Raw genomic sequence first — 13,593 nt, 5'->3', positions numbered from 1 at the left:
CTGCCAAGTGTGCAAAAATCATTGTCATCATAAAAAGAAATAATTTGTGGAAATTATTATACACATACAGATACAGATACGTGTTGGCGGCTAAAAGATAGATGTATTTTGTGGCTTACGTTTTTCCCTCATTTTCGTGATTAGATCATTCGCACAATCATCATTTGGTTTTTTGTTAGAATATCTGCAACTGTTGCCCCTAATCATGGGCCATAAATATTATTTTGAAATTATAGTTCTCTTATGTACTTCCCTGTGTTTGCTCTTTCTCCCATGAATCCTCTCTTCTGGGCACTCTTTTTGGTTGGTTTCTCTCTGGCCCCTCTCTTCTGTCTCTGCTCTCTTTTTCATTTGAAAATCCAATTAGCTTGGTTTTTTCTATTTATTTAAGTTGTTTATTTATAGTTTTCCCTCTGCCTTCCTTCATTCGCATCGCCTGGAAAATGCAAACAAATATTGGAATTGGGAAAACTTGAACAAGTTGTAGGTGAAACGACTAAAAATAGCAGGGAATGTGGTAGGAAAAATGCAGAATATATGTGGTATCTGTGGCATCTGTGGCAATGTGGAGTGTGGCAAGACACTGGAGATTATCTTGTGAAATTTTTGAATTTCTTTAGCGGCTCTTCTGGTTTGTGTGTGTCTTTGCACCTTATCATCAATTCAATTACCTTTCACTGCTGGCTTTTCCCTGGCTAATTCTTGGGGCCATCGCTGAGCGCATAAACTTTTACCTTCACTTCACTGCGGTTCGGTTCGGTTGATGGGAAGAGATTCCCTCGAGGGGCTGAGAGGTTTCACCGCCATCCCACCGCTATGGCCGTAATTAACTTGACCAAAATTGCCCATAATTATGGCCAAAATGCTGTTCGCGGGCATTGTTCGCAGACGGAGAGATTCACACAATACTTATGCCATTTGCTATTTGTTATTTGTTATGTAAATGTTTTCAACGATTCCACTATTTTGCAGCTTCAAAGCCAGCTCCACGTCCTTTGACATCTCGTCGTCGGGCACGTCGGCCTTCAAGCCCACCAAGCCGCTGGACATTCGCCTGAGCCACGGCCAACAGCAGCAGCCACTGATATCCCCGATAACCGGACAACCACTGAGCCACGTGCCAGCACCACTGCTGCTCTCCTCATCGACTAATTCGGGGGCAGGAGCCTCGTTCCGTTTGGCCCGCAGCTCCACGCAGCCCCTGCAATCCCCACGCGTCGTCCACTTGGCCGCACAGGGTGGTGCCACTGCGTCAGCCTCGTCACCGCTGCTGCTGGCACGCCAGCATTCCATCAACGACAGCGTCAATCTCAGCGAACAGTTGACCCTCTCCGTGGGCACGGACAGCGAGCACATCTTCGAGATGTCCGGACTGGAGGAGGACTCGGCCATACAGTCGCTGAGCGACGAAGTATCCGCCTCCGCCTCTGCATCTGCATCTGCCACCGCAACCACAACACCAGCCAGTGGCTTGGCACGCAGCAACAGTGTTCGGGCCAGGGCCAATATGTTCCAGCAATTGCAGCAGGAACAGTCGCGCAACCGTCGGAGTGAAGTAACAGCAGCAGCATCATCATCCTCATTGTCATCAGGAGATCAGTCAACGCCACGTGCAACGGGTGAGTACTTCAACCCCTCGTAGATGAGAGGAGCAGAGGGCTGCCAGAAATTAGCATGAAGCAATAAAACAAATGAGGAGACCGCTACGTTGGCCAGCCCGGGCCAGGCCAGGCCAGGCCACTGTGCGAACTTTGTTGTGGCCCATGAGGCAACGGCAACGGCAACAGCAACGAACCATAGCAAGAAGGCCAAGACCACAGAAACCAGAAGCCAAAAGCCAGAATGGGATAACAGTAGAGTAGATAAAACTAGAGTAGAGTAGAGTCTTTCGGACTGAACAGGGGCTTAACAGAGGTGACCACCAAGGGACCTCCCTACTACATAGAGCTCTGTTATATTCCTTATTTAAAGACCACGATGGTATGTCACTGGCTGGAGGGTGTCGCTTTCAATAGCTCTGGATAGCAGAACAAACAGAGCTCCATTAGCCATATACTTCTAGGGGAGAGTGCCCCTCGAATGTCCACCTCTGTGCCCTATCGGTCTATGACACCTTTATTTTGTGAGTGTTTTTTTTTTTGCCAGATGTGTGTTGCCATTTGTTGTTGTTGTTTTTGTTCCGTTTTGTTGGCAAGCCTCTCATGGTTGTTGGCCAAGTTAATAAGCTGTAAAATGTGTGTCACTTGCCTTGCCACACACACCGCACACCACCACAGCACCACAGCACCACACTCACCTGTCGCTTGTCGCGGCGCCTCTCTGGCCATCCAGCGGCTAATTGGAGCTCGCGTGGCTAGCTGATTGTGCAACAACAGGCCCAGACAGGGGATGGGGGTGCCACACTCGAGATTAGCAGTAGGCCTGGGCCTGCTGCCCCGATCGAAAAGTAGCCATTGAAAGTCATGTCAATCATAGCACAGCAGTTATAGTATAGTCAGATCTACAGCCCGGAACATATATAGCAAAAATATAACAAACAATGGAAATAAATTTCAAGATAAAGCTGAAAATCCTTGCAAATCCGATCTGGGAAAAGAATGTTTTAGATTATGTTTCAAATATTTCAGGGGCCAACCAGCGACAGCCATCGCCTGGAAACACCACCAATCCTGTGGACATATCGCAGCCAAACGATGATCCAATGTCGCCAAACAATACACAAGATGCAGAATTTGGTAAGTTCCCCCTGGGGATTGGATTGGCCCAATCTGGAGGAGGAGATGGGGAACCCGAAAGCATTGTTCTGAGGACTCTGGTTCTCTGTCTCCTCTTTTCATTTGTGCAACACCTTGTACCTTGCCCCTCATTTGTTTGCCTCGAAATCTTATCGTTTTTGATTGCACGAAAAAGCTCATGTTTTTTGGAATGAAAAATCACATATACATATATATATATATTTATTGTTCTTGTTGTTGTTGTTGTTGTTGCTTAATGTTGTCTTGTGTTGTTGTTGTTGTTGTTTTTTTTTTAATACCATAATTTGATTGGCGCGCCCGCGAGACTAATTTTAATGATTGACTGGAAACAAATTTTGAGCGAACCGCAGAAATTGCGAAAATTGCGCAATTGCCACACAAGAGGAAAGAAAGAAGAGAAACGGCAGCCGAAAGGAGAATCGCAAAAAAGCAATTTTCCATGGTTTTCCATGCATGTGCATCCATCATACATACAATTTTCCATTGCATTTTCCTTCATTTTTTTTCATTTTCATTTATATTTACATTTTCATTATTTCTGCCCGTTTTTTTTTTTTTTTTTTTTTTTTTTTAACAAATGAATTAACTTCTTGTTATAATTGTTGCTGTTGCCGGTTGCCGTTGCCGTTTGCTCTGGTTTTTTTTTTTATTGTTGTTGCTGCCGCATGAGAAAATTATTAACAAGTGTTTTAATTTAATTTGTTTTTTTTTTTATATAATTTATGATTCGCGTTTTTCTTTGCCACATTTCCACATATTTTCCCGATGCGATACCTGCCACCGTCTGCGGCTCGGTGCGGCACCGGTCGGGGGGAGGGGGGGAAGTCTTTAGTGAACTTAATTAAGCGTTCATAATTTGTACGGCATTTTACTTACAACATTTTTGTGGACTCCTCCTTTTCGGAGTCGGAATCCAAGGGGGAAGTCTTCCTTCCCCTCCTCCTTAGCGTTACACTGACACACTTGTGGAATGCTGTTAACCTCCATTTTGCTCCATCCACCGATCGGTAATCGGTTATCGGTTATCGGCTAACGGCCATCGGCCATCGGTTGGGAGGGGTTTGTTTTACGACCGCAGATTGGGGCGCCTCTCCTCTGATGACAATGGGAGTGGGCGACGACCTAGCGCTCCTTCTTTGTCGGCTCGTGTCGTAAAATTTCATGATTGATAAGGTGGGAGTAACGTTGACCTTGGTGGCATAGAGAAAAGTACACAAGAAAAAGAAAGAATTTACTGGATGTTTTTTTTTTAATATTTGTGGCAATATTTCATCCCATTGGAGCAGATACTAAAGGCCACTTTCTATACTTTAAGAGCTCTTTGGGTGCTGCCATAGGTTTAGAAATATTCCAGATTCAATGGAAATTTATTTCCAAGAATATTCTTAAGTACAGAAAAATGATTGATGATTCTTTAGTTGATTATTTTTAGTTATTTTCCACATCCATAGGCTTTTTATCTATTTTCGCAATTACCATTTATCGGTAATTAAAAGCAGGTTTTTCCATATAATGCTCTCGATATTTTGCATGTTTCGCATTGCTTTCATTCTTTGAGAACATTGCAGTCCCTAGAGAGACTCTCGAGCATCCAATCTGGATCAACACAATTTCGCTCAACAGTTTGTTGTTGTATCAATCATGCCACACATTCCGCAAAGAAAGTTCATATCAATTAAGGAACAACTATCGAAAGTTTGCAAATGAAAATGAAAACTATCAAAGAGATACTCGTACGTACATCCATATGTATTTATAGGTGCTGTACTCTATGGTGGCTAGACAGTGGACAAAAGAGCGAAGTAAATTATAGAAATTGCCATATAAATGCCACAGACAGACGAAACTTTCTATGGGGGTGGCAGAAATCTTTTGTGATTGCTGGGTCTTTAGTCTAGTGGTTGATAAAGATACGACCAGCGGCAGCCACAAATGTGTGCGATATCCGTATAAAAAAGAGAGGAAAAATACACACATGTTATCGGCAAAAGCAACGGCAGCAACATTTTGTGTCGAGACTTGAGTGGGCGCCGCTTGCCCCAAAGTTGGATAAAAACTCAATGCGCACATCGTCTTTGACTTTTGTAAGTCGCCGCGAGTTGAGGCGCAACCACGAAGCGGCAGTCAGCAGTCAGCAGCCAGCAACAACAACTACAATAAATATATCCATACATTAAAGATTAAAGAGCAAATGAGATGCGTAAGATCCATCATCACAGAGTAGAAAAACTAACATCTAATCCCCAAAAAAAAACCCTATATGTGTCTTCGATCGCAGAACCCTCATCGTTGTCGCTGGCCGAACGCCTGGCCTTCTTCAGCAGCCTGTGCGATGGCAGTGCGGGCAGCGCCAGCGGTGGCGGCCGGTACCGCAGCCGCACCAGCAGCTACTCGCGCAGTCCGCCCACCGATCGCACGCCGCGGAACAGCAGCTCCAGCTTGACGCCCACGCGCATGGAGTGCTCGCCCATACCGTACGACCAGGATCAGCAGCAGCAGCTGCAGCAACAGCCGTCTAGTCTAACGCTGGAGATCATCATGGAGCCGGAGCCAGACCCAGAGACATCGTCGTCGACGTCGTCGTCGTCGCAGCAACACAATGGCTTCCACGTGCTGACCCGCTCGGCCACGGAGCCGTGCACCAACAACGCCAGCACCGCCGCCACCACACCGACGTCCTTGAGGAGCGTGCGCATGCGCACGGTGGGCAAACTGGTCCTGCCAGACACATTCCGGGGCGGAGATCGCAACAACAACAACAAGAGTGGGACCGCCAGCGTCAACAGGAACAGCTATGCGGCAGCGGAGCATCTGAAGATCGTGGAGGCAGTGCAAATACCAGTGACCGTCCGGGCCATCGGGAAGATCAAGTCGCCCTTCATCGAACAGCAGCATCACTCCACACCCACGGTGGCGGCCACAGTGAAGCCTGTGAAGTACGACTACAAGCAGGCAAATGGAGCTGGCGGCGACAGTGGCTCAGACTCCGGGAAGGAGAACTGCGCCTCCAATCAGCAGCAGCAGCAGCAGCCGCCGCCTCAGGTCGAGGATGTGCCCCTCCAGAAGATGGTGGAGATGCGAAAGAAGATATCGCTACTGGTCCAGGGCCAGTCCCAGGAGAAGCAGTCGTCAGCACAGCCCGTTAATCGCCGTCACACCACCGAAATCACCAGCTCCTCGATGGGTGCTATGCGAGCCCCCAGCGTGGATGACCGTTATGCCAAGTACTTTGGCGTCGAGGAGACTTTCAAGTCCATAACGACCGTGATTAAGACGCCGTCGATGCCGACACGGATTGTGACCAAGGTGGAGGCCACCAACGAGCATGTGCGTCAGCCGGGGACGACATTGCTTACGCAGAAGCGTCGCGAGATGCTGAAGCGCACGCGTCCCATATCCCTGGAAGCCTACTCGAGCGGCACCATCAGTCCCACAGCGATGCCCAGTCCGAAGAGAGCCCATTCGCCCAGCAATCGGTCAAAGGCCATTATCTCCAGCTTCGAGGACATTGAGGTCACATCCCAAGAGCTAAATGCCGCCGGCAAGGACTTCAAACGTCTGTGCGTGGAGATATTGGACTGAAAAATTGTTACATTTTGGCCAAGAATTCAAAATTATTCCAATTTTTCTCCGATCCCCATTTTCCTTTTTTTTTTTTTGGCTTTCTTCATGTGTGTGTGCGTGTATGCGTGTGTGCGTGTGTGGATTGTAGCGCCTCAGTGTGATAGATGCGCTAGGTCCCCCGCCCCCAGCCCCCTCCCCCCCCAAAAAAAAATCCAACTATTTGCTGTGTAGAAATTTTGTTTTTAATGTAAGAAACTCACACCAACCCTTTGGATAAACGAAACGAAACTTAAACAAATGTCAAACGAAAACGAAATATATTATCAATAAAAAAAAAATGTTAACGATAGGAAAATGTATTTAGTCCCCCCTCCCCCCCGGAGGCAGTACCGTTTTATTTGCAGCAGCCCATAAATACCATAAATACCATAAATATCTACCATCTACCAGTTGAAGCTTACTATCGATCGATGAAAGCTGCAAACAATTTTTTTTTTTTTTTATATAAATTTAAAAGCGAATTGTACCTTAAATGGCATTATATTAAATATTATATTCGATTATATGGTTATGAATTACATTTACTATTATGATTATTATTATTATTATTATTATTATTATTGTATGTAATATTTAATTGATTGAAGTTGTTAAACCAAGAAAATAAATCCAAGAATTGTGCTAAAGAATAACGAATAACCAGAGAGAGAGAGAGAGAGAGAGAGAACATACTAAATCCTGACGGAGTAAGTACTAAGAAAACCTGCGCTTGTGGAATGTGCATGACTTAACTTTTGCCTGCCTTTCTTTTAAATGGAATGATTTGCTAAGATTATCCTTTTTTCAATGGGCACATACATCCTTTTCCAATATTTCGAAAACCAAATCCGAAACTGATTTCCGACTCCTTTCGTTTCGCAGGCAAACAACCCTCCGAACCATTAAAGGGCATCCTCAAGAGCAAGCCCCTGCCTGGGCCCATGGGTCGCGGCCTCATGCCCGTGGATCTCAATGCAGAGCTGAAGAATCGCCTGAAACGCTCCACCCATGCCACCGTCTCGAATCTGCGCAAGTCGGCGACCACAGCAGATGCCACACGTGGCGATGAAGTGGACAATCCGCAGAGGAATCTGGCCCAGATACTGCGGAATGTGTCCAAGGAGAACGCCGCCACCACCACCGGTGCACCGAAGCACGATGATGCCGTCAATCTGGTGAGGAATCTCGCCACACTGGGGCAGCCTCGGGCGGCCTCGGCTGGCGAGGATGTGGCGGCCGGCAATTGTGCCTCGGCATCGGAGGGCGAGAGTTCTGGGGGTCGCGAAATCGAGGCGATTATCAAGAACAGTGCTGTGGCACGTCGTCGTCGCCAGCAGCAACAGCAGCAACAGCAGCAGCAGCAGCCACAGCCGCCAGATGGGTGAGTCCATGTCCATCATCATCATCACCCGCTACAATTGCCCCGTGCTGTGCGCTGTGTGTTCGTGCATTAACCAATTACTAAACCCCTCTCCCCAACAAAATAAAAAAATCCTCCCCCACCCCCCCAAAGAGCCCAAGAGATTTGTAAGTGGGATTGAGCCCGACCCGTTTTTGTGGATCATGGTTTATATATGAATATATTTGTATACACATAACGTTTAGACAGACAGCGTCTCATACATGCATCAAATGTGTGTGCTTCTCAAGACTGGTTCCAATACGAAACTAAAAACATTTACAATTAATTGATAATACAAATAAAACAACAACAAAAAACGGATAAAACTTTTACATTTTAAAGAATAGTTAGAGACAACGTTCATTTTTGTAAATGTTCTGGCATTTTCCACACATACACCCACACCCCCACACCCACACACACACACACTTTTGTGTTCGTTTTGTGCGAAACTTTTGGCTTTTGATTAAACAGAATTTTCCACCATAAATTTCCCCATGCACTCGAAAATGAAAACGAAATCGAAATCGAAATCCAAAACAGTTTCCTAGTCAAAGTGAAGCCGATAGCCAGGAGCTATTATTGGCCACTTAGGCAGCTGCCACACCAACAGCAACAGCAAAAGCAACAACAACAACAACAACTACTACGAGTACGAGTACAACCCCAACAACAACAACAACTCCAACAGCAACAACCAGAACAGCTACAGCAACCGAAATTGCTGCAACCGAAACATTTTTACAACAACTTTGTTCAACAGAAACACTTTGTATAAAATAACTATATCTATCGAATAGAAATTAAGTTCAAATCTGCATTGCTTACAGCCGTTTTTTGAGCAAACACTAATATACTACCTATATATTACAAATATATACTATATATTTTATTGAAAATTTGTTCAAAACCGAATATTATATATGCCACACCATATATTTTTACGAGATGCCAAAAAAAAAGAGCACAGAAAAAAACCACAGAACAACCAACAAAAATTACAAATAAAACGAATAATTAATAAAGTTGAGAGAAATCCTATTTAACTGTAGTTTTGCTTGGCCACTAACTGTCGTTTGTCGCTAATTTAATAACAAATACTAAACGCATGTGCACATGTTTCATTCAAATTTGAATTTGAATTCAAATTCAAGCGGTGTCCGTGCTCCATTTCGTATTCCCATGCTCAGTGGCGCCAATATCGTTGGGGTGTGTGTATTTTAGTACTACATATTTGACATTACATTTACATGTAACCCGTGGTTCTCAGTGGCGCCGTGCATGTGCGGTGGGGTGCTGTCGTACTACTACCAAATGTTGGGGAAACGGTGGGAAATAATGAATCACCGACACTTCAAGGTATTACTCTAGAAGGGTATGGATTGAGTATCCAAAGAAGTTATGGAAATTTCCATAACATTAGAGAGAATATCAAAATCGAGGAGTATGAATAATTCGTCGTTATATTTTCGGTATATCTGTATATAATGGTTTACTTCATCAATTTCATTTATCTATTAAATTTGCAATGTCACTTGGAACTCATTCATTTTCAAACAATTCGTCTTTGGCGCGCACCACTTGTATCCATTCGATAGAATCGATAGCCGTTTGGTGGGACTTGCTCTCTTTTCTTTGGGACTTGCTCTCTATTTTGTGATGGGATATCCTCTCTTTGTGGAGGGATTTTTCCTCGCCACAATGTCCCTTTTCAGCTCAACAATCTCCCTACATTCCACACTCACGTTTTCTGACGTCTTATACTGCTGCAACATTCAATTTGTATGGGCCAGACTCTTGTGCCGTGAAATCCAGCAGCATTGTTCCTCAACATTGCACGGACTGAGCCACATTTTGCATACCCTGTAGAAATGGATGTTATAGAACTGAGAGAATCTTTGTCATCCAATGCACCAATATAGGCCAAAACTAGTCAGTTTCGGTTTTAAAGGTACTTCAACGATATTTTGAGGGTTGTGGTCTACTTACAGAAACCAAGAATGGATATCGGGATCGAGATATATTTACAAGACCCTAATCATATGAATTAATATGTCTAAAACATCACAACCTGAGATAATTTCTATATAAGTTACGTTTTAAAACAACTTGGAAAAACAGTTTCTTCATATATATTAACGAAATAGGGTATACCTGTACCCAAACTCCGGTTGACGTGACATTTCACACTCACTTACGTTGCCACTGTTTTTTTGTGGAGCTTTTTTGTTTAAACCTTGCTGCAGTCAAAATACAATAAATGGGAGTACTTAAACGAAGCTAATCTTGTAGAACATTTATTCATCAATGATCTAAAATTATGTGGGCAGAGCTAAGGGGTTTAGTTAGTCAGCATTATTCAACAGAATATGAAAATTGAGCAATAGAAACGATTACTCTCTTTCGTTTGTTGTGTTTAACCTTTTTCGGTAAGAACTGTTTTTTAGACAAAATCCAATAAAAGCAAGTATTTAAAATAAGCCAGTAAAGTAGAAAATTGATTCATTAATCGGATAAAACTATGGGGACATGGCTGAGAGTCCTGCCCAGCTAGTTGTATCAAACCGAATATCAAAATTGAGGAATATGGTTTCCAATCCCTGGCGGAAAATGATTAACCCATTGTAGACCAAAGGGGTATCTTAATATTCCACCGAAAATAATGAAATTTGTTTAATTTTAGCATAGTTCAGGTGAAAGATATCGTGGAATGTTTGGTTGTCGGGAAAGAGGAAGGAGGAATCTACAAAAAGAATACACAAATAGTATTATTTTCGGCGGCTTAATTCAAGCTGTTGAGCTGTTTAAATAATTGGGGCTTCAGTGGGCTAAGTTCTTTTTTGTCATCGATCTATCGGAGCCTCCGATGTAACATCAACCAAATCCAACAACAACAATCGGCAAACATTTTTCGACGGGCGCGCGCGTGTAGCGGACGCTTTCAAAGTTTTGTTTCGTATTTTCCATATGTGCTTGTGTTTGTGGTGTGTTTTGTTTACGCTGTAATATCGCGCGAATTTTTGTGCCGGTCGCAAAAATACTCGACAGCAGATTGTAAACTGAATTATGCAAATTGAGGAGGAGGCATGTCTTATTGATAAATTCGCCATTGCCTGAAGCTGCAGCTGCAGTCTCACAGCCTTCGCTTCCAATTATTCGAACAATTGCCGCCAATTGAAAGTGCAAGTGCAAATACAGAACACAGTGGCGAGATCAGCGGGGACTCTTGAGAAGCAGCTTGTAATATTGCAGCCATAAAAGGTTCGTAGAGATTATACATATTTATGACCATTGTCCACGGAAAGGTGTGTGGTAAAGAGGAGAGGAGAGGAGAAGGGAAGTTCTCAAAGCAGTTTCATCTGCCTCTCTCTGTCTCCCTCCAGCGCGCACGCTTACCTGCTCTACTGCATTGCTGCGGAATTGCAAAGAGCAACAACAAAAAGCAAGCAGAATGAGCCGAAAAAAAACTGTAAATTGCTGTTTCGCTTCCATTGAAAGATTTTGCCGATTCTCCCTTCCTCTCTCATTTGTGCTCCCTCTGCGTTGTAGTTTTTGGTACAATATTAATACCCTTAAGAGCGAGAGAGCGAGTACCGTGATTTTGGGTAGATATTTGCAACGCAGAGAAGTCCGAATCTTTGGCCCCATGGAGAAGGTACATATATTATTGATCAGCTTCAACAGGCGAGACGATCGTCGAAATCCACTCACTATCAAGAAGGGTATGCCAAAAGGTGTGCGGCCTCCGCATCTAGTTTTGTTCCCTCTCCTTTTCTGTTTTTTCGTGGTGTTGCTGGTTACTTGCACTTGCAGGGTCGCATAATACACTCTGTAGTCCGTCTCCCTCTGTCTGCCTGTCTGTCTCTAACAACTTTTATTTTCGTGTCCGACTCGCTTGAAGAGCAATTTCAAGCAGACTTTTGTTTGTTTAGCTGATTTTAATTATGAAGTATTTAAAAGTTTAAAAGTTGATTGTCTGTCCGAGTTCAAGGTCCCAGCATTCGAATCCACGGATTTAGGCCAGCATTTGCATAAGTTTTCAACAAATTCGAATCAAACACGTAAATCAATCAAATCCCAGACAACAATTCGAAGTAAGCTCCAGCCCTCCAGCAATTGCTTTGCGATTTTGTACAATAATTTGCTTATTATTTATATTATCAATCGTTTGTGGGCAGATTGCATAAGAGCCCTGGAGCCAGTCCCGAGATATCTCGGGTACACTGCCTCGCCGAAATCCGCAATAAAATCCATAAAGTCCAATGAATAAACAAAAGAAAATCAAAGCAAAGCAATGCCAACCCAATCCAACATTTTGCGGAGAATGCCTTTCGTTTTCAATGAATTTGCATAATATATTGCTCTCCTATTAGTTTCTTTTCTTTCTTCTTCTTCTTCTTCTTCTCTATTGCCTTTTGGCTAATTTCCCGTGGCAGGGGCAAATAAAATTAGCTGGAAATTTGATTAACGAGCGAATGAGGAGCCAATTAAATGCAAACGAGTTAATCAGCATGCAAAATGGTACTCCACCCCCTCTGAGAGATCTTCATTTGGCATTCGCATTTCTTTCGGTGGAAATTAGTGTAATTAAATATTATTTTGAGGGGTATCAATTGCTTAATTAACCGGGAACTCCAGTAATGGATCAATGTAACTTGAGTCTCGATTACAATCCGCTTTCTTGGCAATGGAGATCCTCTGGCGCATTTACCCCGATTGGAAGTTGCAGATAAGGCAACCAAGAACTCTCCTTATTTACACTTCAATTTGGGGTCTATAAATTATATTCTTTGCTCTAAAATAGAGCCTGAAGTTCAAGCTGATAACGCAGGCTGATTCCCCGATTTTAATGGTTAACAAAAACCCAAACCAGAAGAGATTGTCCATAAATAGTAGACAGACGCTCGAAGTGGCTGCTTATCGCTTTTGATTTTTATGATACTCGCAGTCGGAGTGGCACTCTCTCGGGGGTTAATTTCACTGCATAGGAAAGTGTTAACTCTCTGCCGGAAAGGGGGAGGGGGATATAGACACAGCCACAGAAAGAGACACAGAAAGAGGCACAGATATGATAGGAAAAACGTGAGTCCCTCAATGCTAATGAGCCAAAGCAAACAAAACACTGGAAAAAAAAACAATGGAGGAGGAAAAACTGAAACAAAGTTCTGCGGAATCAGAGCTCCGAGGGGAGCGGGGATTTGGGGGAGAGGCCTCGCCCCATTATAGCCATAGCCCGCTGCCAGATGAGAGTTGGGTTTCCGTTTCGATTTCTGTTCGGGGGTTCGTTCGGGACTGCTGAATGGCTGCTGCCATTAATTGAAATATGCCGCCAGAGTCGAGAGTCGCCAGACCGCCAGACCGCCAGACCGCTGCTGCTGCTGCTGCTTCGTGATCGAATGATGCATTATCAAACGGAAAGCTTTGCGGCTGATCTACTCCTCCCCCGCACACTCTGGTGTCCCGCCCCACCCCCCTATTCTACTCGAACATTTCCATTTAAAGGCATGTTATTCGATGCTGCTGCACGACGTGATACAACCCCCCACCCACCCGTCCGTCCATCCGTCCATCCATCCATCTATTCCGAATGCATTTCCCAGATTACACAACCCATTAAAACTCACATATGTATTTCCAAAGGCACTGATCCATTAATTATGTTTTCGCTTTGCTGCCACAAAAAGTTCTGGGCTATAAATATGATTTTATTGGGAAGTCTTCTTCTGTGGATGCATCCCATCCCAGGTCATCCCAGCTCATTCCATTTCATGCCATAAATGAAGTTGTGGGCCTCATTATTCTCCTTTTACATCATACCAGAGCTGTGTACAT

General features: G+C 44.0%; 1 protein-coding gene across 1 annotated transcript in view; it reads left to right on the top strand.

The window, feature by feature from the left end:
- The window catches only part of LOC6601181 (mucin-19), a 122,407-nt gene that overhangs the window by 76,358 nt on the left and 32,456 nt on the right, over nt 1–13,593 (top strand). The window contains exons 11-14 of the mRNA XM_026992413.1: nt 973–1,619; nt 2,628–2,735; nt 5,035–6,312; nt 7,242–7,740. Coding sequence (XP_026848214.1) covers nt 973–1,619; nt 2,628–2,735; nt 5,035–6,312; nt 7,242–7,740 — 2,532 coding nt within the window. The remainder of the gene's footprint in view (nt 1–972; nt 1,620–2,627; nt 2,736–5,034; nt 6,313–7,241; nt 7,741–13,593) is intronic.

The sequence above is a fragment of the Drosophila persimilis genome, unplaced genomic scaffold (genome assembly GCF_003286085.1).
Source record: "Drosophila persimilis strain 14011-0111.01,24,50 unplaced genomic scaffold, DperRS2 tig00000732-arrow-arrow-pilon, whole genome shotgun sequence".
Taxonomy (NCBI): domain Eukaryota; kingdom Metazoa; phylum Arthropoda; class Insecta; order Diptera; family Drosophilidae; genus Drosophila; species Drosophila persimilis.
This window is presented reverse-complemented; position numbering and strand designations above follow the sequence as displayed.